This window comes from Musa acuminata, chromosome BXJ2-11 (assembly GCF_036884655.1).
Source record: "Musa acuminata AAA Group cultivar baxijiao chromosome BXJ2-11, Cavendish_Baxijiao_AAA, whole genome shotgun sequence".
Lineage (NCBI taxonomy): Eukaryota > Viridiplantae > Streptophyta > Magnoliopsida > Zingiberales > Musaceae > Musa > Musa acuminata.
Window position 1 is genome coordinate 1,604,133 of NC_088348.1, and position 13,744 is coordinate 1,617,876.

At 40.0% G+C, this 13,744-nt stretch overlaps 1 protein-coding gene and 1 long non-coding RNA gene across 2 annotated transcripts; both read right to left on the reverse strand.

The window, feature by feature from the left end:
* Positions 1-266: 266 nt before the first annotated feature.
* On the reverse strand, positions 267-2,151 carry LOC108951702 (uncharacterized). The gene is made up of 2 exons (XR_001976235.2): positions 1,142-2,151; positions 267-485 (listed from the first exon to the last, which is right to left on the reverse strand). It is a non-coding gene; the product is annotated as an uncharacterized LOC108951702 (long non-coding RNA).
* Positions 2,152-2,941: 790 nt separating this feature from the next.
* On the reverse strand, positions 2,942-7,611 carry LOC135627718 (ethylene receptor 2-like). Its single transcript, XM_065133908.1, has 3 exons — positions 7,383-7,611; positions 4,775-6,657; positions 2,942-3,631 (listed from the first exon to the last, which is right to left on the reverse strand). The coding sequence occupies exons 2-3, from the start codon at positions 6,518-6,520 to the stop codon at positions 3,101-3,103; spliced, it is 2,277 nt and encodes a 758-aa protein (XP_064989980.1). The 5' UTR covers positions 6,521-6,657; positions 7,383-7,611; the 3' UTR covers positions 2,942-3,100.
* Between the last annotated feature and the right edge of the window lie 6,133 nt (positions 7,612-13,744).

Here is a 13,744-nt window from a genome sequence, read left to right on the forward strand (position 1 = left end):
CAGCACTTTAATCGATAAAAAATGTATTTTAAATGAATTTTTAAGTCGCAGCATCTTTGGAGAAAAAAAATGAGTTGTCAAGGACATAGTTTAACACACATGTTGATATAGTGTGTAGCCTTAGATTGACAAGTGGATAGCCACTAATGAGTTAAGCAACTTGACTTAGATGAAAGAGTGACTCATCTTCAGTGTATAGATGATCATGTGAAGGTATGTCTGTACAACTAGAGCAATCATCATATATGCCAGACCTACCAAGCTCGAGTACCACCATAACGATCCATTAAGTTACGAATAGAGAGACATAAAACAGAACAAATTTGACAAACAAAGTCACCTTGAATATGGGACCCTAACAAGAAAGACCAATAAAGTAGACATAATCAGGTTTCAAATAAGACAGTGATGATGCTCCGACGACAGGGGCCAATACTGGCATGCTGCTTGATCTTTTCATAAATCATATTCCCAAGTCCAACAACCTACAAAGTTGTAACAGCAACATAAGGTTATAAAGTGAAGCCAATTGATGCTAAATGCAATGGAAAATTGATTACAGTAAGCAGGAGCATATGAGATGAAGTATTGGACTATGGCTGCAAAAGAAAGAAATAATGCATTGGCAGCCAACATAGGAAAACAGTGCTACTTGTCAACTAGCCAATGAGGAAGGAGGACAGCACCAGTTGCCATCTAGGCAATTGGATAGATGGTCAATAGCAGAACATGGTAGCAAACACCATCCTTACGCTATGATATATTTGCAAATCAACCATTCACGCCCACACACAAAACATATTTGGCAAAGGACATATACATGTACACCCTTAGTAAGCTCTGTCTAGTGGTTCTTGCCGAAATCCAGGCCAAATTGATAAATTGATCTTAGGTAGTTTTAATCTCTTTTACTAAGAAAACAGTACCCTTCCTTACACTTCACACTGAATGAGCCCATTAAAAGCCCAAATTCTACCATCTATCCACAAATAAACTCAAAAACAGGTCTAGGACACAGGATTTCTTTGACCAATATTATGCGAATTTCAATCACCTCTATCTAACTTTTGGGAAACAATTGGCAGGTATGGCACGTAAATGAGCCTAAGGTGGTACATTATATCAAGGGAAAAACACTTACAGTAAGGCCGCAAGGGCACTCCTTGACTTGTACCGGTTATGTCTTCGACTTATTACTCGAGTACTCAAATGGCCAAAATTATTTGTTTCGCTTGATGCAAAAGCTTCGGATATCATAGGAGGGTTTGTGATATGCCACCTGCTGTATATATAGACCACATGACATGAGAACAGTACACCAATTCTTCAACCAGTCAATCCCATAGCAAGAGGTTAGAGCTCCGATCCCCATTCTGCACGATCTAAAGATTTCCGATCACTATGTGTGGTCATGTACTCACTGATTCAGGCCAATTCTTGTGATAAAAGGAAAAGCAACAAATGAGTTGAAGAAAATTGATTCTACAGAGGGCGTGGGACTTGCTAATTAAATGTAACGATTCTAATGAATGAACAAGGACCACAGCGCCAGAAGTATCATTCGAGAACTCCAGAAGGATGAAAAAGATCGCAATAAAGAATCGGCAAGTGTCATCAAAGAAAGAGAAACAAGATCAGCATCATCCAAGAACTTGGAAAAGGATGGAAACGCCACGTATCATCTAAGAACGCAGAAAAAGGTACCGGCACGATCGAGGAACTCAAGAGAAGATGAAAAGAAGATCCGCAATAAAGAAACAGTAAGTACCATCCGATTACTCACAAAAAGATTGGTATCCTCCAAAAACTCAGGAAAAGATGAGAAAAAAGGACAGCTTGCAGTACAAAAAAGACGCCGATCTGTATGGGAATCTCTAAGTCTAGGACTATGCATGCAAATCGAAGAACCGTAGCTAGGGCTGGAAACGAGAACTCTGATTTCTGGCGTAAAGGCGGCGACGGCGGCGGGGTGAGCTGGCCCGCGCATTGCGCGAAGGGCGGACACCAGGAGGAGGAGACGAGAAGGGTTGAGGTGGTCGGGTAGAAAGAGGAGATGGCGCAGTTGCCCTTCGAGCGGTAGCAATCTGCCTGTCGTCTTCGTCGCCGTCTCTCCGCCGCTCCTCTCCCTTTGCCTCCTTCTCGAGTCGGTTACCAAATCGCATTATTTTGTTCTTTATTTGTCAATAATAAAAAATATATTTTTAGAGGGATTATTCCAACTAATCGAGTCACAATTATGGCGTTCATCATCGATCGAGCCTATGATTTGAAAATCAAATTATTCATTTGTGATAGTAAAATTATAAAAGAATAAAAGAATTAGATACTTCAATCAAAACGTAAATTACTTGTAGACGTATCATTAAAAATATTAAATAAAATATAAGTAATTTTAATAATAATAATAATAATAATAAATTAGATTTGAAATTTTTAGTTTAATCATTCCCATTATGCTTAAATAGGATCTTATCTAGTTTGGAACTATTTATAGATCTTGTTCATAGATTAACAAACAAAACAAAACAAAAACTCTATGGCATCACCACCTCATCATGTGCCTGATCAATTTGATTGGAAACTTAATTTGAAAACCTCATCATAAATTTACCTTCAAGAAAGAACATCCATACCAACATCATGCTAAATCTTAGGTCCTTATTCTCTGGTACAGTAGCTTTAACCAAGCATGATTGAGACTATGTGGAGGGACAAGCAAATAAGAACAAGAACTCACTGAAGAAAGCCCATCTCTCATTCTCTTTGAAATATGCCAAACTTAGCATTGTAGCTCTTCAGAGCAGTAGTTACAACCACACCTACCTGTTCTCTTCTGTGAAGTATTTAAACCTGCCAACTATCATCAACATGCACCCAAAGAACTAAAATGGGTTTCAGAAAAAAGCCTGTGGTCTACCCTAACCTTATAATTTACCGCGGCTGAATCAAAAGCCATTATCTGATTTCTGTATACATGTTTCAAGTGTGCATACTTGTATATTGATGGTGTTACAAAACTCTGTTGAATACAAAAGAAGAGAAAAAAATCAGATTGGGACGGAAACAGAACTCATGAGTGCCGATGCTACATCAAACGTGCCTACGAGCTGTGGAGGACCCTATAAAGCTCATCTCCCATTGACTGTAGCGTTACAGGTTTTCTTATTAAACCATTCATCCCAGACTGCAAGCACTTCTCCCATATATCAGCCTCAGCACTTGCCGTCAAAGCCACAATCAAAGGCCAAGACCTGCTTCTAAATTTCCTAATTCTCATTGCCACTTCAAACCCATCCATTTGGGGCATGTGAAGGTCCAATATTATCAGCTGAAAGGGTGTTGGTGGGGCACCAAATGAGCTCAGGCACTGAATTCCAGATGTGACAGATGAAACGCGGCAACCCAGTTTCTCAAGGAGCTTGCGAGTAACAGCCCTGTTGATGTCATCACTCTCAGCTAGTAGAACTCTTAGGCCTTTGAAATTGGGGGTGGAAGATGCGGAATGCAGCTCAAAAGATCCTCTGGCCTCAGGCATGGCTGTCAACCGCTGCAATTGGAATTGAAGAACTAGTGTGATATTTGATGTGACGCCTTGGGGGTTTTTAACTTCCCATATATTTCCCTGCATCATCTGCACATATAAAGAAACTGTTTAGTGAACATTCTGCACTTGGCTGCATACAGGATGTGCTTCTATCATCAATCATGTTACAATCACACCAAAGGCAACAGATGCCATCACCTAATACATTAGGTTCAGGCCCATAAGGTTAAGCAGATATCAGTACGGCATGATACAGTTGCAGTTGTTTGTTAAAACCACTTTCCATGAAGGGGAATAAGATTGCAGATTATGCTTGACATAAAGGGTTTTCCAAGTCAGCAGTCATTTGGATTCATATACTCTTTATTCTATTTTGCTAAAATGAGTCACTATAATTTCTCCCCAAGCATTTCATGCACCATATCTCCATTCTATTTCTCTGTCTAGAAAAATAAGCCTGACAACACATTAAACTTATTACTTGGTGAACTGCTATTTTTTGTCTATTGTTCTGACATGACTGGCGCAGGCCCTCTTTCAATCAATGACCAAGATACACCAGGTGGGTTATAATGGTTGATGTCATATGAGCACAAGATGATGTGAATGAATGCAGCAATTGAATCCAAGAGTTACTGCCTCAGTATCCTCAGATTTCCTTGAGTGATTTCATCAAGTACCTAGAAGATGCCGCCTGCTAAGGGCAGCAGGAATTTTGCAGGCTGTGACAGACATTACAGAATATGATGTCTACGATCCAGAATTGACATTTATGGAGCTTAAATATTTACTGATCAATTCTACAGAATCATAAGACAAAAAAGAAAGAACTGACAAAAAGATCCAAATCCTTCAACCTGGCTTCTAGTGAGTTTGAGGGTCTTTTTAAAAGATTTGCGTGACCAAACTGCACACAAAATTCTTCTGTACACACAATCTATAGAATTAGACAATAACTATTCTTAAAGATAGTTTGAACTTCCAAAATCTCTTTGAAAAGAGATTTCTTAGAACCCAGTTAGTTTCTTGAAGATAGTTTCAACTTCCAAAACCTAAGAAGAGGCTTTTAAGTATACAGAAGCTCAATAGTCTAAACGGCATCCAGAATATCCAGAATATTCATGTGTATAACATGTTCAATAGTCTAAACGGCATATGACTCCACCAATCCAACAAACTGGAACACTGTTTTTTTTATTAAATATTTTAAGGTAAAGGAGAGATGATTACCTGCACGAGCTTCTTAAACATTCTAAAGCTAAGGCCCATCTCCAAAACTTCTGAATCTGGTACTTGAGAAAGCTGAACCGATGATGAACTAAATTTGTCAGTTTCTGTTCTTTTTAACCCAACCTCAAACTTCACACAAGCATACCCATCAGAAAAGTTTGATTTCCAAGGAACCCATTCCTGATCTTCTTTGTCTTTGATCCCATCATACCTCAGAACCCGGAACATCAGCAAACCCTCACCACATCCACTTAAAACAGAACCAACCATATGCAGTATCACATGAAAAATTCGTTTCTCGTCACCAACAACCCCATTAGGCACTTCATTTTCTACCTGGAAATTGAAACCAAACCCCCTATAATCGCAAAGACATCTTGCAGCAGTTATGGCTTCCTTGATCATAGAATGTAGGTGGAATGGTCTCATTACCAAGGATACTCGCTCACTGTTTATACAAGACATTTCCATCACATCATTGACCAATGTTGAAACCACGCTGCTGCTTTTTGTGACAGTATCAATGATAAGCCTTTGTTCGGGGCTAAATTTCTCTTGCTGCATCATTGACAACAAACCCAAGATGGAATGGATGGGTCTCCTCATACCCTGGCTCATGGCAACTTGGAACTGGTTCCTTGCTTCACTTGCCCTTAAAGTGTTTCGTTTTGCCTGAAGCAAATCTCGATTCTGTTCTGCCAACTTCTCCCTCATCAATTGTGATTCCTCTAAAACTGCAGCATGGGAGAGGGCAACAGCAACCTGATCCGCCACCACCTCAACAATCTCTAGTTCCTGATCACTCCAAACCCTCGCAGCATCCCTAGGGAGGACCAGAACCAGTATCGCGTAGCTTGCTTGGACAACTTCTGGTGTTCCACCTTTAAAATTGGAAACCTTCAACATCGGCATCCGTATCGCAGCCACGGCTCCTGGTTCGAGCATACCTCCACTACTTGCAGAGCCAAGCACAGAGTCAGTACCGAGCATCTTGACACCCTTGGTTTCTTTAATTTCTAATATATCTGGGTCATCCATCGGAATAGAACGATCGTACAAATCCGAGGAGCTCCTCTGCCTTAGCTCATGAGTTAGGTACATCTCCTTCTTACTCTCATCTGGCATCCACACTGCACAGTTTTGCAGGCCCAATGTTTTCGACAGCTCAACCATGGTGGTGTATAAGATGGTATGTCTGTCCAGTGATTTGCGGATCTCTTGAGTCAGCATCCTTACATGCCAACTGGCCTCTTCCTGCCTCTTCATCAGGACAACCTCCCTGTCCAATTCCCGAGCTTTTATTCTCAAGAAGTTCTCCCTCACCTTCACTCGCAGGAGCTGAGGGATCAAGGTTAACAGGGTGATTGCCGTAGCAAAGGACACGAGGGCCGTGAAGAATTTGGAAATGGTCAAGCTCAGCATCAGGAGAAACGAATGCTGCTCGTAAGTGAACACGTTTAGCAAGTGTGTGAGTCCGCATAGGACTATGAAGGCACCGAACTGGAAGACGATCCATTTGAAGGGGAAGAGGTTGGAGCATGTGGCGAAGTATAAGAGCTCGAGGGGAATGGAGAAGTAGGCAGCGGCAATGAAGAAATCGCTCACTTTCTGGAACTGGAAAATGTTCTCAACGTTCCAAAAGCTGTTGTCCCCATCGCAGTTGCATCGTGAGTACCCAATCTCAATCGCGGATGCGCAAAATAGCAGGGAAGAGATCAGAAGCCCATGGCACAATGCTCTTAACATTTGAGCTAGGACACCAGGTTCATTTCATCTGACTAGAAACCCCAAGCTTGTTTCATTTCACTCCGGCTTGTAGATTGCCAAAAAGATCACAGTTCAAAACCCTAAAATCCAAAGCTTCCAAGATTCTTTGTGGATCCCTAGAATCAAGCGCAAACAAAATTCTTATGAATGGAATAATACATCAAGAAAAAGAGGCCTAGCATCACACTTCACTGTCAAAGAAGATCTTCAAGAAAACACTAGGGCCTTTTTTTTAGCTTATCTAAGAGTGTTGATCTCAACCTTGGTACACCTAAAAATAAGTAGATCGAAGGCCTACTGACCAATTTAGATAGATAAAGTGAAGATCCTATGATAAAGCTACATCCGAGTGGAAACTGGACACCATTGATCTTAACCAAATACAAAGAAGAAAGAGGAAAAGAAAAGGAGTGAATCTTGAATCGCAGAAGCGAGTGTCAATAGGCTCCTAAAAAATACATGCTATGAAGAATGACCGAAATCTCAGAGGATAAACAAAGGGGGCCTAGAAAACCACTTCCGGTACTTTCCCACAGGTCGAAAATGGACATTTAAGAGCCTGAAAATGCCATCAAAGAAGACCAAAAGAACAATCCCTAGAATCCCCAGATAAGAACCCCAAAAACAAAAACAAAAAAAAGGAAGGAACAACTGGATCCTAAAGTTCATGGAACCCCGTCACACACAAAGAAGACCTTTTCTTTCATGGATCGACAACCTAAGAAAAAAACCTCACCTTCCCTACTCTTGTATCTTCACAATTCCTTCCGTACAAGAAGAGATCCACAGGAACCAAAAGTTTACGAGCAAAAGGAAAGCCACCAGGGGCAAGGAGCATTACCTACGAGACCACCATCTTGCATCCGCGGCCTTCGGACCACCATCGCATCCAGGCGCCGCAGCTCCCACCGAGGAGGGCAAAACGGCCTCAGCTCGCCTCCTTCCGATCCTCCTCCGCGGCTCCTCCTCTGCTTTCCTCACGCATTCCGATGGGCTCAAAAGCGACGCTGGGAGCGGAGCCGCAGAGAGCAGAGAAACGAGAGAAGAGAAATGGAAACAGGGACCGAGATGGGAAGGACGTCCAAGTAAGCTAAGCTGCGTCTTTTTCTATTCTCACCCCACTCTTTTTCATCTTTACGACTCTCTCTCTCTCTCTCTCTCTCTCTCTCACACACACACGGGGGAGGGAGGTGACACCCGACCGAGTCACTGCTCATCCCGTCCGTCCGTTTGGATGGTGCCCGAATCTCAAAGCATAGAATACGCCGATACGTCTATGTACATCGATCCGTACGGAACTAATGGCGTGACATTGAATGCTTCCGAGAACATGTTGATGACCCAAAGAGGGGGGGTTGTTATCATCATAACTCACAAAAGGAAGTCGATCGACGGTGGAGTCATCCTCCACCGTGTTGCGTTTGGGGAGTGCACGATTTCCACGGGTGATGTCGTCTCAATCGGGACGGAAGGCAGAAGTTTCATGGGAGCCTCTGCGACTTGGATCATTTCGACGGGGTATGTGTTTCTCGGGGAGGATTGCGTTTGTTTGGATGTGTTAGTGTTGAAAGGTCAGAGAGAGAGAGAGAGAGAGAGTCGACTTGGGGAACGAACGAAAAATCGTCATAATAATAATAATAATAATAATTAATGTGAATTTGATTATTTCTTAGAAATATGGCTTTGGATATTTGGATGAAATTAGGATCGTTTTCGAATTTGTACTAAGAATGGGATGTTTCGTCTAATGGTTGCTATCATCAATAGTCCATCATTTTTGCATATGGATTATCCATCGACCTCATCGATGTTTGCTCCAATCATTCAGAGAGACAGTGTAACGTATATTAAGAGCTTATCTCGATGGATAATTAGGATAATAGTAGAAGCCGCCTTTACCAATCTTTTTCTCACTTACTGACACAAAACGCTCGACAATTTCAACATTCTTCCATCAAATCTTTGACTCTATTATTTTTAATATTTAAAAATGAGAATTTCGATTGAGTCCCGAATAAAAATATTTTTGTATGAAGTTTTTGCACTGTTATCTATAAAAATTATAGATTGTGCAAATTAGTATCTATAATTCTACCTAATACTCTTTTCCTTTTCCTTTTTATGTCAATCACGAGGAAACACTTTTAAATATCCCCCCCCCCATCCAAAGCCTATTTTTATGCTCAATTAATTATAATTAATTTGCATAAATAATTTCTAGAAACGATCTTGTATATCTACCTAAAAATTTCCACCTAACATTCAAAAGGTTTTTTTATGCAACAAATAAATAATAAAGTCTTGGAATAATCAGAATTGACATACCCCACGAAAAAATTTAATTATTTCTAAGATAAATGTTTCACGTTAATTAATGTATTGAACTCTAGTTGTTGTAGTACGTAGATGTGGTACGTAGAATAAGGTTATGTATATTGAATTCTATCTTTTTATAATATAAAAATAAATTTCTTAACTTTTTTTTTTAATATTAGAAGCCTTATTCTTAGAATTTATGATCTTGAGCTGCTCCTCATCCCTAGAAATCTTACGGGAAGTCACCATTGCTCAAAGTCACAAGTGTCCGGTTAATAATATTATAGTGTTTTACCTCAAAATTATATGGTAGAGTGAGAAATGCAAAGAGACTTGAGTACTACAAGTATTGATATTATTAATTCACTCGGGAATAAAATAGGAAATGGGACAAAATGTTTGGTAAAAGCTTAACTAATAAAGATTTTGATAGATTATCATAAGATTTTAAACTTAAGTATTAGTTTTTTTTATTTATTTGTATTAAAAAATTATTAATGATTATACTATTCGTAACAAATTCATGCAGATAAGGATTAGAATAGTGAGTGATCCCCGTCGGAAGAAATAAAAGATTTTGGAGTAAAAGTGGACGGAGCCATGCTAACCCTAACACGAGAGCGGGAGTGAGGATAACAAGAGTACGGAGAAGGAGAGCAGGGTTCTCGGCAGAAGCAGAGCAGGAAAGGAGGGAGAAGAGACGGGGAGGGAGAGGGGCAGGCGGTGGGCGTATTGTTTGAATGAGCTGCCATGCATGAGTATTGTATTGTAAGCTTTACTTGTCCCACAGTTTTGTGTTGTTTGTTTATAGGGGTGAGGTGAACCTGGACGCCCTCGGTCACCCCGTCCCCATCACCACCACCACCACCACCACCATATTCTTTTCCACGCAGGAGGCCTGCGGATTTCCTTTCCTCTTCCTTTTTTTTTTTCTCTCTCTTCTCTCTCGCTGGTTATGTCGTCTTTCTCCATCTCCTCCTTCCTCCCCATGTTAGAAACATGGTTGGCGTGGCATGGAGACGGGCGACGGCGACAAACACTTGCAGCGGTGCCGGAGGGTTTACTTCGCTGCAGCTACAGGAGTTCGTACGGCCCCACAGCTTTAGGAATTGGGATGCGTGCAGCTCTGGGGGATGAGGATGAGAATCATGATGATGGATGGGAAGAAGAAAAGAATCATTATATTGAATTATAATTCTAAGATTATCTTGGTCTTGAAGTGGGGGTGGGTGACTTCACTAAATTAAGTTAATTTTACCTTCATTCTGGATCAGCTTCTCATATGATCCATTTAATTAATTTTCAAATAAAAAAATTAATATTGATTATTATGATTCGATAATTTTTTTATAATCGATTTAACATCAAACAATATTTATTTAAATTTTATATGGATCATCATGATTAGGATAAATATTTTATCTCATACATCAAGATTATTTTGATATTATTTTTTTTTTCTCTCTTCATCATCTCAAATTTTATTTAGAAAAATAATTAAGGAATGACACTTTTGGGCCACGAGAAAGACATGGGAACTGATCAAAGATCTTGTTGTTGGATTTGAAGTAACCATTGCGGGCGTTCAACACCATCAAAATTGAGGATTGACCACGGTTGGATTCCCCATGGAGAACACACCACATGGAACGACCTGACCTGAATCATGCATGATGTTTCAGGTGGAGGAAGGAAAGCTTGCGTGCATGGCATGGCGTGGGGAAGAGGGCACATGCAACGCGACTCGAAGAGCCCGCGCCAACCTCGTGGCAAACACAGTACGTGCTTATTGGATTCCTAAGTCCCTAATGAACACTCGCATCGAGTAAGCAGCGAGAGAAGGCAATTTGCATTGCATTGCACTGTGGATGTCCGCAGGCAGGTGCGGTAATAGTAGTAGCAAAGCCATGTGCCGACTCATCATTGTGATCATGCCAAGTAACCGAATCCACGTTTGACGTGATGGGGGCACGTGGCAGATTAATCAGGGATCCATTGTCAACCAACGACGTATGACACGAGGATATCATCTCAATTGAATTTTGTCAGCCTGGTCACGTGCCACATCATCCTCGATCCCACTTTAGAATATTACTTTCAACAAATCTGACATGTAAAATCTTCCGTAAATGCAAACGATTACATATTATTAACTTATATAATTAGATTTGTTTTAACATCCCAATCATCTTTTCTTTTCTTTCTTTCCCTTCTCTTTCTACCCTCAATGTTCAAATCGATATCGACAAAGTCAATCACTCGTAGTATTATTATTTATTATCATCATTGAAATTATATTTTTACCTATCGTTTTCTTGTAATTCATATATGTACTGTCATATGTTATCTTCCGTCGATAAAATCAATGATATTATAATAAATAAAATTTAAATATAAAATTTTTAAATATAGAATCAAAATACTAAAGACATTTAACTACATAAATAATATATAATTAATTCTAAATATTCTTGAATATTATTTCAAACAATATCTATGCTCATCTTATTTAAAAAAAATAAGTTAGATCGAATCAGAGTCAAATCTTTGAATGAACGATCAAATTTAGACACCATCATCACTTCATGATAGACGACGATCACGAATATTGATTTTATAACTAGAGAATAATTCATCGAGGAATTTGAATATGAAAGTTATAGGCTAAACTATATTATTCAAATTTAACATGTTTTGAGAATTCAGACCTGAATATAAAACTAAGCCGAATAAGCAAAAATTACCCAACGTTTCTTCAAAATATGTCCCATCGTAGGTGTCGAAGTATTTAAATAGGGGGTTGACTCACAGACCTAATCACCCTCGAATACTTTCTCAGGCTGATTCAGTAGGCCTCATCAGCCGTCGATGATATTTAATGACGTGTTCTCTGAAAAGTCACTACGGTGCAGGCGGTGCAACGCAAGGACGAGGAATCATGCAACCTCTCTCTCTCTCTCTCTCTCTCTCTATACTGTACATCCCATGTGAGTTCACGTATACAGAAAGGACATACGATCCGGAATCAAACTGCAAGTCGATGCATGAAAGCTGCGGCTGAAGTGTTTCTTGTCTCACCGGATCAATCAGGCCCAAGCCAAGTTGGTATTATTCTACCTCCTCTCTCGAGGTTGGATGCATTCCCCTTGGTCATGCAGATGCAGTACTGGGGATCTTTTAATTTGATTACTGCCATGATTGAACACACAACATAAGCCCAATCTGTATTAGAATATTAATAATCGTATCTTTGTGGGGACGTATTATTTGTTGGAAAAAGGAAATGAAGTGTAGTAACAGTCTTTTACTACAAATTATTTACCTCAAGTTTGCACACACACACACACACATATATATATATATATATAACTCATTTTTTTATATATATTTGTCATATAAAATGTCTTCTATTTGTAGAAGGTTGCAATGATTATCTAATGGATTGGCCGAACTAGAGAAGAAGGTTCTAAGAATTTGCAACTCGACACTATAAAGAATTGATTTGGAGAAGCTCTCCATGATCAATCGAAATTTGAATCTTTTCCCATAAACGAGACAAATATACATCACTGAGAAGGGACGATTTAGTGTAGAGAAAACATTTCTTAACTCAAACTTTACTTGGGTAAAAGAGTAGCTTATCGTGTCATCTACGTGATATTTTAGGCAAACATCACAAAGTTCCATTCGAGAACTTTCATCATGAAAATTATCACCATGTGGATGGATGTCTTAAGATTTCCTCAGGAGAAAGTTTGAGATGCCACATTTTATGAGGCAGTGAATGGAAAGACGAAGCTTTCCATTGAAAGAAAACTCGAGGGAAGGAGGCATCAAGTAGCGTAGTCAAAAGCTCCAAACTCACCCATGGAAACTATTTACAGCGAGTTGATGCATGCATGCATGCCACCCTCTCTCTCTCTCTCTCTCTGTGGTAACACCGTTCCTTCTGCCAGAGGATGCGTCCCCCTTGGCAAAAACACACTAATTTAAGATGTGCGTCACCACGTCCTTTGCGGTGTCCCGTCCATCCATCCACATGGAGCAGGAGGAGGAAGCCGCTGCCTTGCACACCCGGGTTTGGTTGGAATCATTGGAGAGGAGACATGTACGCGTCTCCTCCCGGCTGGGCACTTAATTTGTCGCAGTCGCAGCGGTGGGGGAGGGGCGGAGAAACGGGTGGGATGCATGAACTTGGAGGAGGCATGCATGAGCGACAGTAGCGTCCCATGGTCACACTGCCGCCACAGAAGCGCAGCCCCCACTTCGCCTCCCTTCATGAGTTGTCTTTGCGTTGGATCACTGTCTCCATCTCTCTAGATGCACGTGATTGAATTCTCACCTCAGAGCCTCTTTTCACGGCGGTGCGTTGGTCTGCCGCCGCATCGGCGTCGCCGGAAACGAGTCCATTAATCAAATCTATCTGGTCGCGAATTACTAATATCATAATCTAATCAGTGTCTATTGGATTCGAACATAATATAACATCCAAAAAATATATTCTCTCATTAATAGCAATCTTATCAGCTATATTTGGATCTAATTTTATTTCAAAAAAATACTTAATTATTATTCATGCTTATACATGTCGGACAAATCTTTGACACAGTCTCTTACAAGAGGTACAATATGAGACATAAATATCTTCTACCCTCTAGAGAATAAGAGACCAATAAACGATAAAAAACTAAAGAATAAGAGCTTGCAACAATGAGACAAGAATTGAGACTGATATTTGTCTCTTAAAGATAAATATAAAATAAAATTAAAGAACTTCAACAGATCGTAAGAATAGAAAAAACACGAAAGACTCTTCTTGTGGTCTTTCTCTTCCATCTGAATCATTCATTCTCCTTCGTTGGTTTTCTTTACATAATATTTTCCCAA